The sequence below is a fragment of the Triturus cristatus genome, chromosome 4_2 (genome assembly GCF_964204655.1).
Source record: "Triturus cristatus chromosome 4_2, aTriCri1.1, whole genome shotgun sequence".
Lineage (NCBI taxonomy): Eukaryota > Metazoa > Chordata > Amphibia > Caudata > Salamandridae > Triturus > Triturus cristatus.
In genome coordinates, this window is record NC_140586.1 from 548,097,226 (window position 1) to 548,114,851 (window position 17,626).

At 44.6% G+C, this 17,626-nt stretch overlaps 1 protein-coding gene across 1 annotated transcript in view; it reads right to left on the reverse strand.

Annotated features, from left to right (window-relative positions):
* Positions 1–17,626, reverse strand: part of HFM1 (helicase for meiosis 1) — a 3,754,865-nt gene that overhangs the window by 2,887,461 nt on the left and 849,778 nt on the right. Inside the window, exon 8 of the mRNA XM_085599940.1 lies at positions 11,116–11,267. Coding sequence (XP_085456066.1) covers positions 11,116–11,267 — 152 coding nt within the window. The remainder of the gene's footprint in view (positions 1–11,115; positions 11,268–17,626) is intronic.

The following is a 17,626-nucleotide window of genomic DNA, read 5'->3' on the forward strand; positions in this document are numbered from 1 at the left end:
TAATGTGGTGCACGGTTGTTCTGTATCTGTCATATTGGCTGATGTCTCTGCATCCTGCGAGACGGGGTATTGTGGCTATGTCTATGGAGGTAATGTATAAAGCGCAACTGTTACTCCGAGGAGTGTCCTGGCGCTATAGCATAGAAGCCGTCTGCAGGCAAGGAAAGGGGAAGAGTCTAAGTGGAGGAAAAGAGCCAGGTCTTAAGTTTTTTCAGGAAGATCAGTGTTTCCTTTATGGCCCTGAGAGTCAGTAGCAACTCATTCTAAAGAAAGGGGCCTAGAAAGATCTGCCCCCCACCCTCGTCTTCTTTATCCAACAGACTATGGCCAGCCAGAGATTTTCAGAGCGAAGGTTTCTCTGGGGAGTGTAGAGCTTGATTTTGTCTTGAAGGTACCCTGGACCGGTACCGTAAAGTGCTTTTTGGGTTAGAAGCAATATTTTAAAAGTGAACCTCTTCCTAACGGGAAGCCAATGTAGGCTGTGAAGGAGGCTGGAGCCATGGGAGTGACGTGGGAGCACAAAGATGGTACGTGTTGCTGCATTCTGAACTAACTGCAACCTATCAGGTGTTTGGGCAACCCTGCGTACAGGCTATTTCCATAGTCCAGCCTTGAGATTATCAAGGCCTGCGTCACCTGTTGTCTAGCCTGAAAGGAGAGTAGATGAAAGAATTTCCTAAGAACACGAAGGAGGGCAACAACTGTGCCAACCACAGAGTTGATTTGAGTCTGAAATGGCAGTTGCTCATCGAATTTAAAGCCCAGGTCTTTTACCACTTGACTTTTTAATAGAGATGAGGGGGCATTCTTCGGCCAGAAAGTTTCCCATGCTGTCTTGGCCTCCGGGCCAAAGGAAATTAGCTCAGGCTTAACCTCTTTACATTTGAGTTGGATAACCATTTAAATGTTGCATTCAAGCACTCAGGGATTTTCTCACCAGGGAAGGCCTCACCCTTCTCCCAGGAAAAAGGGAGTTGGGTGTCATCTGCATATGACACTATTTTTGCACCCTACAGTTCTTCTAGGGAGGCCAAGGGAGAGAGAGAGATATTAATTAACGTCTGACTCAGCGTTGAGCCCTGTGGCACTCCAACCTTTAGCTTGACGGAGGTGGCGGAAAAAGGGCTGCACCAAACCTTTTGACCTCTGCCTTCCATAAAAGAGGCAGGCCACTGCCAAACTGACCCTGTGATCCCCATAGAGTGTATACAAGCTAGGAGGATGGAGTGAGATATGCGATCCAACGCTGCCGATAGATCGAGTAATACCAGCAGCGCTCTGTAGCCTCTGTCTGTACGAAGGCGGATGGAATCGAGTACTTCCAGCAATGCTGACTCAGTACTATAGTTGGGCCGGAACCCAGATTGACTCGTATGCAACAGATTATTGCTTTCTAAATAAGCGGAAATCTGTTAATTGACATGTTTCTCGAGTATTTTTGCTAGGGCTGGGAGAAGAGAGATGGGTTGATAGTTTATTGGATCATTTGGATCTCCCTGTAGTTTTTTCTGCAGTGATAGAATTTTTGATTGTTTCCAAACCATGGGCATCTTTGCTGATGACAGGGACCTATTAGACAACTGATACACTAGTGGGGTGATGGTCTTTGCCCCACAAGCTAAGAGAGAGGCAGGGCCCGGATCTGAGGGGGAGCCTGATTTTAGGCGACTTATGGCTAGAAATGTGTCTCCCACTGAAATGGGTGTGAAACAGTCTAAAAAGCTGACTGTGTTACTGAAGGTAGGCATTAGAAAAATCCAGACTATCTCCTTCCTCTCCCTTATGCCTGTGAGTCCCTTCGTACTATCTTTATCCAAGCATTTGTTGGCTTTTGGAGGTGGGAGGCTAAGTTGAATGGAGGTTATATGGTCCTGAAAGGTGCTAGCAAGTTGTTAGCACCATTTTTGCAAAGATGGTTTAGATTTAGTCTCTGCTTCAAGCATGGTGAAGGATTTGACTATTTTAAAGATCTCCTTGGAGCAGTTGCCAGCAGTTGAAATTTTAGCCTCGAAGTATGCTTTTTTTGCTAATTTAATCGCCTTATGATATTTTACGAGACTTACTTTAGATCAGATTTTTGCATTGTACAGTTTTTTTGTACAGTATGAAATTCTCCACTGCCTTTCTAAATGTTTGCATTCTAGCTTTTGCCTTTTTAACGCCTGGGAGTACCAGAGACTAGACATTTCAAGGCGATGTTGCTGAGACCTTCTTAAGGGAGAAATAGCTAGGATTGTGGTCTCTAACCAACTATTTGTTCGGGTTGTCTCCACCTCCAGATTACCTGATAAGGCGGGTTTGTCCACTTCAAGTGAGGTACATAGGTCCCCCGGCTGAATTTTCTGAAAAGCCCTTACCGTACTGGTTAAGTTGCCTTTCGTAGCCGGAGGGTTCATATAATGGAGCCATTTAAATCTAAGCAAATAGTGGTCAGACCAGACCAGTGGCATGGGGGATCCACTCCGAGAGGGCAAGAGGTGAAGATTTGGTCCAGGGTGTGACCAACCAAATGTGTAGGGGCAAAAACAGACTTGGCGAGGCCCATGACAGGAAGATTCTCCAGAAGTATTGTAGATTCTCTTGCCTCTTTACAATCCATGAGAAGGTTAACATCACCCAGCACTAAGCAACGTGTGAAATTAAGATTTATTGGGGTCAGGACATTGCAGAGAGAGGCAAAAAACCCTCCTGATGGGCCAGGAGGCCTGTAAATGAGTGCCCCGCATACCGATTGTTTTGGTGCGAGAGAGAGAGAATGTGAAGCCCAGAATCTCAGCCTCAACTAGATCCATGGGGGGCAGAGAGGTGAGCGTATAACACTCCTTGTAAATAATTACAAGGCCGCCCCCTCTACCTAAACCGCGGTCTTTCCTCAGAACTTTAAAGCCTTTTGGAATGGCTGACCAAATGTAGGGGCCGAGGAGTCTGAAAGCCACGTTTCTGTTATGAATAGTACATCAAAGTGTTCATCACTCAATAGGTCATAAATATTGGTGGCATGTTTTGAAAGAGAACAAGTATTAATCAGGCCTGCCATAATATGGAGACTAGTTATGTGAGTACTCCCTTAGGGATTGCTTCCCGCCTTTAATACAGATATTACACGAACTGCAATGGGTAACAGGGAGACCATGGCTAAAGGGGTTAAGAGTGGTGCATGTGTAACTTTGGGCCAGCTCCCGCAGTTGTTGAAGACTATAAGAAATGCGAGCTGTCTTTGCCCTAATCGTACCGGCATAGTGACTGGCGCTGGTCGCTTCCGGGCCACTGACAGGCGCAGATGGGCTTGCCTTGGGCGCACCTTTGGTCATTATGTGAGGCCTTACTTATCTCCTTACCTAAACCCGAGAGGGATCCCACTGTCTGCCCTGCCTTGCACATCAGCATGCTGACCACTCTCTGCTGACGCCTATTCTCTTTGGCTTGCAAGTCTGCTGTGCTTCCCGGTGGGTTTGCGCATCACCCGTGGTGCACTCCCCTGAATAACTGAGTCTAAGATAGCTGACTGGACCTTCCCCATTTGTGCAGGCAAAAGCAGGGGAAGAGAAGGGGGAAAAGTACACAACACCCTGGGTATATAGACTACTGGCCATAAAACTAGAACTCTACTTCGCTGGGGTCCCGCAATGGGACGTTCGAACCCCAAACAGAGAAGGCTCACCTTCAACCATGCCAGCCCTGCTGGGAACCGGTGCTTCCACTTGGATACGGAGGAGGCCTCTGGGGCAGCACTGATGAGACCATGTGATATCTCCACCATAATGACTGAGCTCTGAGCGGTCTTTGGTGCTATGGAGGCATGATTTGACACATTGGCGGGCCGCATGGACAAGTTGGGCAAGCGGATGAACAGGCAGGGGGCCTTGATCTACGGCATGCAAGAAAGAATCTCAAGACTAGAAGACACCACCATACCAATGGTGTGACATGCCCATCTTGAAGGGAGGAAGACCAGCAAGGACCAGTACCAATGGACAAATTGTAGGTGGTAAATCAAATATATCTTTACTGGGGACAATAGACTCCAGAGCTCCTCTTGAGGGGCCATTATGATTACTCATCTCAGTCACTGTCTCTTCAGCTGGGATGAAGGTGTCTATATTGATAACCTGGGTTCTAGCAGCTCGTGTCAAATTCCCCTGTAAATTAACCATTATAGCAGGAGCACTGTCCACCCTTATTTGATGACAATTAAATTGAGTCAATGGTAACATGGGACATTAAGTACTCCTAATATTAGATGCCCTAGCTGATTCATGTTGTCTAGTCGGGAGCCTTTCTATCAGGTCCAGGCGTGTTATAATGGGGCTCATTTTTGTGTCCAAGATCACGCTAAATTGGATACTAGTATTGTTATTTAACAATCCCTGTGCCTATTCTTCTTCACATGGAGGCCACTCTTTGATGCTTGAGTCTCAAGGTAAAAACGGGCTCTGTCCAAATCTTCGTAAGGGCTGGTGTTTAATTGAAGATGCTGCAGTAACTCCCCTATGCAAACCCCTCCCCCTCCCTTCCCCCCCACTCCAGGTTTCCTCTTTTTAGGCTCAGGATGGCGCGTGCACGAACCTTTGGGTGAGTTTAACAAAGTAGGAGCATTAGTTGGTACAGTGCCAGAAACCCCATTGTTATCCCGAGGAACAGTAGATAAACTGGTGGCAGAAAAAGCTAGGCAGGCTGTAGCATCAGCAGGGAGGTGGGGAGGGCCAATCTAATCTTATTGTTGCATTAGAGGGTGACCCAAATCTAGGGAGAGTCTACGCTCAGCCAACGCAATTTCATTAGAGATTACCCCAAGCGCTCTCGCCAACATGCTGTCAATTGTGATGGTACTATGAGAGGTTATAGACATCCCTGTAACTTTTCGCTTGCCTATTATCAATTAAGAAGTAAATGCCTTTGGCCTACTAGGGCACCTGAAGAAAAGTGCGACGGCAGGGCTCATTTCTACTGGGCCACAAGGAGAGTGGCCTGATCTTCACCCAGGCGCGCACCGCGCTGCGGAACTCTTCACGAAAAATGTATGGCACCTCCAAATCACCATCGCGGCCCAGGCCGGAAATACTGTGGATGCTTGGGGATGTAGTTCTCCTCCCCCCAGCGGCAGCAACCAAAGTCCGTGTCCATGGGGATTCATCTTATTTACATGCAGAAACTATAAGCAGTGCTAAGACTCAGTAGCAGCCCACCCATGTGACTATACTTGCTGCCTCTGTAGTTGAGTACTAGCTGTATGGAATCAGTGCTACACTATTTGTATAAACAACTATAAAGGATTTAACAAAAGGATAATCAATGCCCAAATGTATGGAATATCAACTACTTTCATGAATCACAAATTTGTAAATTAGATGATGTAGGATACAGCCTTCATTCACTATCCGTCACTACTTGCAAACATTCAAACATATGGGGCCTTAAGATTTATGACTTAGTGCTTAAGGTACAAATTGCATTTCAGACAGTTTTTACACTAAGAGCTTATGTCGCAAAATCACAGGTTTGTGACCACTAAAAAGTTCCTCATTATGTACATAAGCCCTTCTACGAGTTGGAAAATTCTTTCAACTCATGCAATGACTTTTAGAATCCTTTCCAAATTGCAAATAGGAGGGGTCATAAACGGTGTGTTACATCTCCAATTTTCGGGTAGTAAGCGCTATATAAATGCAATTACGATACAATACAATACAATGTGCAACGGTCGAATGTGCGTAGCAGTACTCCGTGTTTACAGCGTGGTAAAAAAGCAAATTATGCAGTGACAAGTACTATTTAAGAAAAAACGTTTAATAATAATCACATTATTACTTGCTGTTGTTTTGTTGCTGATATTGCATTATTGCTCTGATTACTTTTGCTACTAGGCTATGATTATTGTTTTTAAAATTAACGTTGCTGTTACTATAATCTTCATAATATGAAAAGCCTGCTGCCTAATCCCAACACTTTGTACAGCACTCCGAGGCCTGAAATGGAGCGACCCATGCCAACAACAGAATAAAATGTTTTTTTAAAAAAGAGAAAAGTAAATGTCTACTTTTCTTTGCTTCCGTTCCTTGCCCCCTCCTCCGTCCCCACTCCTCACCCGCACACACAACCTGTTCTTTCCTTCTTGGCGGCCACCCGCTGTTTAGCCCTCGCCTCCAGGACTGTGGATTAGTTTTGCAGAGTATAAACTACAGTCGCACAATAGAAGGCATGGAGCACTTACAGCCTCAAATTGTTGGTTAATCAAATTGCTCGAAGCCATGTAGCAGGATCTCTCTTCGCTTTGTCCTGGGAGTATGTTGTGCATGATCAGACAGCCAGATTGTGGTGATAAATGACAAAACACGTCATGAAACGGTTGAGAAGAACAAGTGGGCTTTTACAAGGTGGGCCGTGTGCCCAAGTGGATCAAATGGCTGAGAGAAAATGAAACTGCTGTTTTCAGTGACAAACATCTCTGGGCAAGTACTTCTCTGCTTACAGCTGATATAAGAAAGATATGCGTCGCGCTACACCTGTGGCGCGCTCTCGAGACAGCCACAGAACCTCTAGCCGGGCTTGCGCTGAACGACGCAACATAAACCGACAAATGTTTCCTGACGAAAAGTGGTGGAGGGGCAGTTTCGCCGCTCGAATAGGTAAGGACTTGGCTGGTGCAGGGGTGTAACATGTTACGAAGTATGAGCCACACATGGTTGTGCTTATTCTCGACTTGAACCTGGTACATACACAGCGCAAGAGAAGAACAAGCATGGGCCGCACGGCTGTGAAAACGAAAGTAATCGCAATCAAATTTGAAAGTGATCACGATCGCGAGGACGGGCGCGCTGTGTGGTAAGCACGCGAGTGGTGCCCGCGCAGCCGTGATCGGCGGCTGCGCGCGTGCACGCTTGCGTGAACGCAAGCGTTAGGCCAGCGCTGGTAGCGCTTTGAAAATCCCGTATACAAAATGTCTCTCCTGAGACAGCGCATGCGCTGGCTCAGGCGAGACCTAAAAAGCAGCACAGGCTCCTTTAAGGAACACAGGCTGCTTTAAAAAAACGTTTCCATTTTGGAATGCAGTCATAAGGATGGTGGTGTGCTGTCTCTTGCAGCCCTACATCCCCTGGATTACAGCCATTCATAGAGGGTTGTAAATTGCCTCTTGCATAATGAACATTAATTTGGCAGGTTGTAGGAAGGTACACTCACTTTTTGCCTGGTGTCAGTGTGTTCTTGACTTAGTCTGCTGGGATCCTGCCAATCAGTACCCCAGCATCTGAGTTTTCTCCCCTAAATTGACCTGGTAAGTACTTTGGTACCTCCACAATTGGCTTCTGGTGTACCCTTGTAAGTACCTAGTTTATGGAACTAAGGTATCCAGGGCATTGGTAGACCAAGGGTCTCCCATCGGATGCAGCATGTATTGTGCCACCCATGGGAGTCCACTTAAACTATGACTACAGGCCTGCCTTTGCAGTCTGTGTTAGTTGGTGCTTGCACCTCTCACAACAGATATAAGTTTCCTTATTTGAGGTCACTGTACTAAAAACCTATAAGTCACCCTTATGGCAGGCTCCTCAGTCCTGAGGGAAGGGTGCTTGGTTATAAGGGTGAGGGTGCACCTGCATGAGCAGCACACACCTACAAACCCCAGAGTCGATTCTCCAGGATTTGTAAGGGCGGTCAGCCATTTTTAGACATGTAGTGGACATCAGTCATTACAAGATGTCTAACTATGTAGTGGCTGCCCCGAACCTGCTCATGTTTGGTATCAAACATGTTGGAATCATACCCCATTGGAAGTATAATCCCATGTAACGGGGGCTCCTTTGGGGACCCCCCTGTATTCCCGGTAAATGCATTCAGGGTCTGCAAGCAAGCTAGTGCTGTTGCCGACCCAGACACAATTCTATTGTCCTGCTGCTGAGCTAAGCTCGAGCAAGGAAAAGAAAAACAATAGGTTTCCTGTTACAAGGACGAGTGACCACCTCCCAGACAGGACTTAGTGTATTGGGCTGGGGTGGGGATGCTTGCCAGCTCCACCAGACTTCTTTGAAGGGCACATTTGGTGCCCTCCTTGCATACTCCAGGGTTAGCTGGTTCAGGGAGCCCTTGGCTCCCACTCTGGTGTGAAACTGGACAAAGGACATGGAAGTATCCTCCCCTCTGTCCAGCCCCTTCTCTGGGAGGGATTCGCAACTTGTTCCAACCCTTTCCTAGGGTACTTGAGGGCTTACCTGCGGGTGGGCCTTTAGATTCATCATGGGACAAAACCCAATTCTGAAACTGCGTCGCTTTTCACTTGTCTGGACACTTGAACCTCGTTGGACTTCGACTGGAACCGAGACTGCACCAAGGAAGACTCCTGCTGCTCCTAGTCTCGCTTTTTTTCAGTCTTCTTCATCCTCTGTGTATGTGCTTCCTCCAGGTTCTTCAACAAACCTGCGGGTATCAAGGACACCAGAGGAAATCTCTTAGGTGTAAAGGAGTCACTCCCCTGCAGCTGGCCGGTCTGCTGCTCCTGTCGTCCTATGACTTCTTGTGGCTCAGCAATTAAGGTGGTGGTTCTGCCACTCCCCCGAGGTCTGACCTGTCCTCTCTGCAATCTTAAGGCCAGTATCCCTCGTCGGAACCGCTGGGGCGAAACCATGTGCACTGCATCGACTTGCTGTTGCCAAGGCTTGTTGGCTCTGCACTCCAGAGATCTTCGGGCTACAAGAAGCTCCAGCCTCCAGCACCTTTTCGCTCCATGATCAGCGTCTTCACCACATCCTCTGCACCATAGGCGTTCATCTGTTGTGAGCTGCTTGAGGTCCTCTGGCGACTCCCGTGCCTTTGGCCTGTGGGTTCTCCTGAGGGTCTTTTACTGCTTCAGTGAGCTCCCCTGCTTGCTCGGGGCCTGCTCTGACTCTCCTGCTGTTGGTGAGTCCCTTACTAGTTCCAACGTTGCTCCTTTTTTGTCTTACACGCCAGTTCGGCTACCAAGGCTTGTTGGTGCTTCCACCGGACAGCGATTACCAATTCACCGACATCCGACATGGGACAGCTCATGCACGGCTCCTGATCTCCCTCAGCATCGCCTGGTCTTTACAGTTGCAGAGATCAGGTCACTGTCGACTCTTCAGAACCTCCCGACATGGGTGAGCATTTTGTCTCCGTGCCTCCTGGTCACCTCCGAGCGGCATTGACTCTGTCCCCTCTGCTTGTAGGGTCTTCACTTTAAGAATACACCCTTGGATTTCAACGGACTCCTTAACAGCCTTCTCCAGAGGTATCTTCTTCAAAGTTGTCAATTGTTGTCTACGGCAGGGTCCGACGTCACTTCACCCCTATGCACCGACTTTCCTGGCGTATGCAACCTGGTTCCCGTGGCATCCACGGGTGGGGTGGCTCTCCAACCTTCTGTATTCCAAAGGTTTTCTTTTTGGGTCCTCTGGGAAGGGTCCTTATTCTTCAAAACTGCAACAGCGACTTCTCTATTGACATCCATTGGGCACGCAGCTGTGTTTCCGCTCAGCATACAGCCTCCATGGGGTTCCTGGGTACTAACCTTGGGTGATCCCTTGTGTCCCCAACTCCTCTGGGTCTTCCGGTACAAGTCCTGTTCTCCTTTGTAGTTCACATTCCACTTTCTTAATATATGGTTCGGTCTCCCCCTGGGGACCACTGTATTTTGTGCTACTTACATGATTGCTTTTGAAGGATTTTTGTATATTCTATTGATATCTCCAGGTAGGAAATATACCAATGTGATATTAATACTGTGTTGTAATAAATATACTTAATTTTGCTAAACACTGTGTGGTTTCTTTTCATCTAATCTACACTATAGATTAAACTGGTAAACAAGATGCTTAACAGTCCTTCATGATAAGCCTGAAGGTTGTTCTCCAAAAGCAATGACTTTGATAGCTTTCTATGATTATCAAAGACCACTAAACCCACCATAAGGTTGTCTGGATTAGTGCAAGTTGCACCACTTAAATTAGTGTGCACCATATACTAAGCCAGCCTCCTACACTGGTCATTCTGTGACTCCCTGAGATTCAGTAGTATGTAAACCGATCTAATAGTACATAGGTTGGTTTGAAGAATACCATTTCATTTTCAAAAAGTCTGCACAATTTGCAATTATTTGCAGAAGGATATGGTTGCCAATTGTGTTCACTCCTTTGCAGTCCTATCTGCTAAGTGCCTGTTAACATATGCAAAAGAGTAATAATATAAAAATGAAGCTGTTTAGACAGCAACGGGGTAAATAGCAGAGTTTCTTTGCTATTTGTAAGGCTACTAGTCAAATTGTGCACACAGTCTACTATTTTCCCAGCCACCAGGTGAAAAATGTTTCTATTTGCACACTTGCTGGACAAACAGTATATACTTTCTGCTATGTACTCAGTAGCCAGGTAAATAGGTATGATTCTTTGCTATTTGGAACACCATTGGCCAAATGGTTCATAATGATTTCTATTTAGCCATCAGCCGGGTAAATAGTGACATTTCCTTGCTATTTCCTAGGCCACTGACCAAATAATACATATTTTCTGCTATTTAACCACTATCTGGGTAAGTAGTGAAATATCTTTGCTATTTGCAAGGTCACTGGCCAAATAGTACATAATTTATGGTGTTTAACAAGCGGCCAGGTATGTAATGAAGTGTATTTGTTATTTGTATGGCTGTTGACCAAACTGTAGATAGGGTCCGTTAGTGTGCCAGCAGCTGGGTAAAGAGTGAATTTGATTTGCTATTTACTTTATCACTGGCCAAACAGTACATTATGTCTATTAGTAAGCCATTGACCAGATAAACAATAAAGCTTGTTTGCTATTTGCTTGGCTGCCGGTCAAATAGTACATAATCTCTGCTATTTAGCCAGGGCTGGGTATATAGTGAAGTTTTCACAGCCGGGGAAGTAGCCACAAAAATGTACTTTTTACTTGGCAACTGACTAAATAGCCACAACCTTTGCAAAAAGGTACTTATACTAGATTCCAGTTCACTATAATGCCCTTCAGCATAGAATAACAGATAATACGTATTCCTCCGCATTGATATTGAAAAAATAAGGCAGAAGTCATCCTTTACAATATTAAAGAAGGCATCATTGAGGGAGATTAAATATAAATGAAAATATAAACATACAGGTGTTGTCATAATTATATGGGCATGCTGAATCTCAAATAGGTCGTCCATTTGTGTGTCTCCTGTAAGTTCCTTGCAAATAAGCCCAACAGGTCCAAATTTTCCTTTCCAGTCATCGAACCGCTGACTACACAGGGCTTTTATAGGTGCCACTGAAATGTAAGAAAAAGACTAATAAGACTTGCATAGAGAACTATTATACAACAACTTTTATTTTGCATTTTAAGTGTCAAGTGATCTGAATTGTGGGGACTGACAGCTCACTTTCTCTCTGTGGGCCCGGCAGCATTGCCATGCTGTCTAAATTGATAAATACGTTTTCCAGTTTTACCATGTCAAATCATATCTCTGTATACTCTGAAATTTCGAGCAGTCTAACACTGCAGATGGGGCAGCATGAAAGGGCCAGTGTGTGGGCAATTTATGTTGGATCCCGATGCCGTGACAAGACCCAAAAAAACACCCCACATACTGGTCATTTCAATTTGTTCCCTCTGGAGTGTCAGATTGCCCAAATAGCCAGTCCAATATTGAATATTTCATGAGCAAAAAGGTACACTTTTAATAAGAGGAAAGCAATACACTAATGTGACAGGAGGAAAGCTATCTAGCCTGTGAAAAAAGCTGGCCTTTGTAAGAAACTGGGTTATTAATTGGAGGGATGTGAGTCCATCACATGAAATAAGACAGCAAACTGGTCAGGGTAAAGCACATTTTCAAAAACAAAGCTAGGCTCAACCCTCTGTTAGCTTTGGCACAGAACAGATAGGTTTAACTTAAAAAAATGTGCCACATGTTTGGAGTAACAAAACAGTTATACAGCCACATGCAACACAATAAAAATCCTACAACTAATTTATAGAAATAGAGAAAAATGTATTGAGCAAAGGGACACCAAAATAAAAAAAAATCCAAAAGAGAAAAACAGATATATAAATTATTAAAGATTTAAGGCAAAAAGTGCAAAAAAAGTTAAGTGCCAATCAGCAGCCACTATTTGCGGTTGAATTGGATATAGGTGAGATTTCAGACCACAATAAGAGCGAAGGTCAGATACACAAAGCAGGTTGCCCCAGTCAAAGATTTTACTGTTTGACTTGGTCTCTGAAATGGAAGTCAGAATCCTCCAGTAGGGCAAGGTTGCACACCATATACGGTGATGTCCTTTCAAAGCCACACTGCTGTTGGACAAGGTTGCACTGAAGCTGGTTTTGGCAGGAAACGCTCAGTGAGAGAAATTCTAATTTCACAGCCTCTGAAGTCCTCAAGAAGGGCAGATACTTTTTGGAGCTTTGCCCTGTCAAGATTTCTCCCTTCTGAACTATTTTTTTTTTTTTATGGAGCTCAAAGTCCTCTTGCAAAGCAAACCAGAAGCTGTATCCTTCAAAGTCTCTTCCAAATCAGACACGTTTTGCCTCAAGGTCCTGCTGACGCTCTGGGGGTCTTGGAAGTCCAAACATTTTCTGAATCCTAACTTTTAAGCCCTTCTAAAGCAGCTTCTCTTCGTCACACCTAAGACTCCTCGGACCTCAGGGACAACACTCCAGCAGAGGCTACCAGTAGGGTCCAGCGAATGTCCACTTGCTGCTGGGCGCTATTGAAGCTTGTTGTGTCCCTCAAGCCAAAAAGGACGTCAGCAAACTGACTCTTGGAGTCCACTTCTTAGTCCTGGGAAAAGCGGCAGCAGAACCAGCCTGTCAGGTATTCATACACGTCTCAAATAACACTTTCAGTCTCTTTATCCATAGGTCCAGAATGTTCTGATGAGCTCTGGGTGAGGTGCCACTTATTTAGGATTCACTATCAACTGGGTGAGGAATGTCTACTGGATACTCCAAAATTAGTGAGGAAAAAGTTCCCAAGGGCAAACCTTCCCACTTTTGTAACACATCCTTACAGCAACCTAACCCACAGTACACTATTCTTTTTTTTGTGTTGCAACAATTCTTTGTCACTATAAGTGCACTACGCACAGCAGTCAATGCAAGAAAGAATGAGTTCAAACAAAGCATAGGAACATTGCGAAACTTCAACCGCTCGATCTGCAAATCAAATCAAACTCATAGTCACAGTATAAAGAACTCCATCTAGGGTGGGATGGGTCTCTCTCTCTTGTTTTGTATCACAGTCTAATGTCTGTGCGTGTCAACAAGTAAGAATACAGTGAATTGGAGGCGTTGTCTTTGGCCAGTCAGTAATCAGGGAGGCAGGTAACATCGGACATACTATTAGGTGCCCCAGGCAGCCAGGGCACCTTCTGAGGGTGTCTATCCTCCAATAAGTAGCAGTATCTACCCCTAGCCCTGTTCTCTCCATGGCAGCAAGAAGGGTTCCCATACCCGGGCACAGATATCCAACAGGTCATGCATCTTACATATAGTACATTCACAGTCTGTAATTTTTGCCAATCCTGAAAGCCAATTGGTTCTACTCGGAACAGTCAGCTTTCTCTAGTGGCGGAGGACACATAGCTTGGCAGCAGCCAATTCCATTGCAAACCATTGTTTGCCGTGTTTAGAGGGTATCTCACAGCCTGGCATACCATGTAGTAGAGCCAGTCTGACCAAGGGGGTTACCGGGATCTCCCTCTGGTTTACTAAGAGTAGACCACACCTCTGACCAGTAGCCAGTGAGTTTGGGGCAACGCCATAAAATATGTAGTGTATCGCATCCATCCATTCCAAAGTTTCCCACAGTTGTGATGTGGCAACAGTCCAGCTTCATGCAGTTTAACTGGTGACCAGTAGCAATTGTGTAATAGTTAAAAATGTGCGAACTTCAGCTCAGCCTCCTGGAGGACAGGGTCATGGGAATTAAACAACGAGGCCCAGGCTTTGGAAGAGTATATTTGTCCTAAAACCCTGCCAATGAATTAGGGCTGTTTCCAGGGTGGGCTGTGAGAAGGTGGCATCAATCAACAGACTTTACAGTCCTAACATAATACCCTTGGCAGTACTCTATTTTTTGGAGTAGGCTGGGATCGGGGAAGGGTCGATTGCTATTGCATCCTTTCCTAAGAGCCCCTACAGGCTGTGACAAAGTTGGAGATATTGCTACGGGATGCAAATGGAAAACTGTATCCCATGGAGAAAAGGAACTCAAATGAAGGTTCGGATATCAACTGGTCAACTGACTGAATACCACATTCCTTTCAAGTCGACCAGTTGACCATCTGACCCTTAATTTGCACCTTCGTATTATTCCAGATCGGGCCGCCGCATGAGCCCTGAGTCTAGTTTGAAGAACATGTGTACCTGTTTCCAGAAGCGGAAAATGTTCAATATTATGGGGAGAGTCAGCACCTATGCCTCAGGCTTTGCAACACAAAGGGCATCAACGGTAGCTCCACGGCGTAATGCAGCTCTCTTGATCCAGCGCCAGATAGGTGGGTCTTTTATTGTACTCGACCAGTTTGCATTTGTGATAGGTTATTGGCTAGAAAAAATGTACCCCAGTGTGGTAGGCAAAGTCTTACTGCCTCAGTGTGTGTATGTATAGTTTGGGGACTCTGAGCCAGGGCTTGCTCGTTCCCCACACAAAGTCCTTAATTTCTGAATCTATAGTGTGCAGAAGAGAACGTGGGATGGGGATCGGCAACATCCCCATTACAGAATTGAATCACAGAGCGGTCACCTTGTTCCCCTCCTGCTTGCGAACCCGTATGGATTAGTGGAGATGAGATCATGTCGTGAAGTTCAGGCTTGTATAGGCAAGCAAGAGCAATAGGTTTTCTTGTGCCATGTGTAGTAACCCCTTTGTAGGTGCATTTAGGTGCACTCCTAGGTATTTCAAGCCTTTCAGAATCCACTTCATTTCCACTCCCCGGACACATGTCCTTGTCAAGACTATGGGCATCAGCATTGCCTTGCTCTTCCCCCAGTTCACCCGGTATCCAGAGAAATCTGAAAAAGTACTTAGCAGGGCCATCAGGGCCAGAATGCACATCTGCGGGTGGGAGATGGTCATCAGAATGTCATCTACGTAAAGGAATGGCTTGACAGGTCCTGCATTAGTAAGGATGCGCTGCATATGCAGAGTTTTTCTGATTGCAGCTGCCTGTGGCTCCACTGCACGGAGGAAGAGTAAAAGGGACAACAGACAACCCAGGTGGTTTGAATCATATGGGATAACTGCCTTCTGCAGTTAACCTGTGCTGTCTGCCTTTCACAGAGCCACTTTACAGATAAGGTCGGTGAGGGGGAGCTGCAGTGATATTTAAAAATTACCTTGAAAATAAGTTCACCACCATCATGATCCCAGGGTGTGAAAGTCTCTCTTTTTTGACGGAACTTTCATACACAGTTCTCTGGGCTGCTCGCCTAGCGCCCTCCCGGCCAGCCACAGAGTTCCTGCAGGCCTTGCCCAACGTGTTATCCTCACACAGCTTGCAGACAGCTAATTTTGCGATGGTAGGTGACTTAAACATGCACTTTGAGGACAAAGCTTGGGCACATGCAGTACATTTTATACATGACACCTGAGCAATGTAGCTTTCTCAATTAGTCGCCTCACCTACACACAACAAAGGTCATTTACTTGATCTAATTTTTACCAATAATCCAAACATGACATTGAAAGCCCCCCTTACTGTCCGTTGGACAGATCATTGTATTATTCCTTGCTCCCTTCCAATAGCAAGAAATAAAGCCCCCATAGCTTATCAATAAAGGATTACCTGGCATTGGTCTAAACTAGACACAATAAACTGGGAAATGGGTTTACACAATTCAGTACCCAAACTGTCTGTGTGAGAAGTTGGCCTGGTATATGCTGTCCACTAGTTATAGTGGGCACCTTGCACCAGTCCAAACAACCCCTTATTGATGATAGGTTTAAGATAACCTCATTTGAAAGCTATCCTAGTGGTAGCTACAGAGAGCAGCCTTCTGGCTAAGTCTTGAAGGAATGTAAAGCAGTTTGTTTTACCAGTCTATAATCTCTTGAATGGCTAAATGAAAGGAGATAATGATAGCACGTTCCTGAATAGGAAAATGTCTTTCGTTTTGCACTCAATCTCAGAGATATGATCTCTTTTGTGAAATTAAACTCAGGTAAATCGGAATTTATTCAAGTATAACTTGAGTTTATTAACCGTTGTTCAAAGTTAATGAAGTCAAAGAATTGTATTCATTCTTTATCAATGCATCATATATCCAACTGCCCAATGCATTTCGGGCTTTTTTCAGCCCTTCTTCAGGGGCGGTACTCTGAAAGGATAAGGTATAGGGTTCAGTATATATATACATTTTATAAACACTCAATAGAAAAGAACAATTTTTATCCAAACAATTATACAGTAGATTTTGATTGTAACAAACATGATCATGTTGAAACAGTATTAAAAGTAATACGTTCGTAATAAGTAAAAAAACACAATGCCAGTGTTGGTAATTACCAAAATGGAGGTACACTACACATCAAAGTGATGTGAAAATATCCACTTGTTTTACATGTTAAAACAACATACTGTGATGTGCATTTACCAAGGTCATAGGAAATAGTGAAGCCGAAATAGACCAAGAAAGTTTGGGTGGTAGTGTAAGTAAAAAAGTTAAATGAAAAATGAAAATGCCATATAGGACAAAGTAATGTGGTGTGTTTTTGCCAAAATTGTAGGAAAAAGTAAAGACGAAATAAAAAGAAAAATCTGGATGGTGGTGTGGGTAACAAAAATACATACAGCGTGGGGCCTTTTAAAAGAATACAATCACTATCTGACAAGTAACGGAAGATCAAACTTACAGTTGGTATGGTGATGTATAGATTCTCCTGAACCCGGGAGAATCAAATCGGAAACGCTCCGGTAATTGTAATGGATGGTAATCATGTGATATATAGACATGTGATAAGGAAAAGTGCGGGAAAAAGAGTACTACAAAGAAAACAGACTTGTAGTTCCAAGAGGTAATCATGTGATATGTGATAAAGAAAAATGCGGGAAAAGGAGAACTACAAAGAAAACAGACTTGTAGTTCCAAAAGGTCAATAAAGTTTAGTGAAACTACACGTGCAAACAAAATATAAAATAATAAACAAAAGTGAGTGCAGTTAAATCTGTAAAGAAATTAGGCCAAAAGTAAAAAGAAAAATGGAATAGACAGCGTGTGACACCGAAGAAACACATGTAATTCGAGTGATTCGAACCAAAAGCGATAGTTCAAAAAATGTAAGATATTACCAAATCCTGGAGCTTGTAAGGGAGCGTCAATGTAATAGTGCAATAGTACATGTGTATAAGATGAAATTAGTAAGTAAAATAAAATAAAATAACTGTAAGGTTCAACATGAACTGTAAAGTTACACAAGGTACTAGGGTATCACAAGTCGGGTGGAAAGTTCAAATCTCCAATTTAAGGTGAATAAAGGAGACCTTAGTTACAGAAAACAGCCCAGATCATAACGCTCGTTGAGACCTTTCGGATGTATGGAATTCAGCTTGTGGATCCAAAATGTTTCTCTTTGTAATAGATATTTACTATTGTCACGACCCCTCAGCTGGGGAATCTGTTCA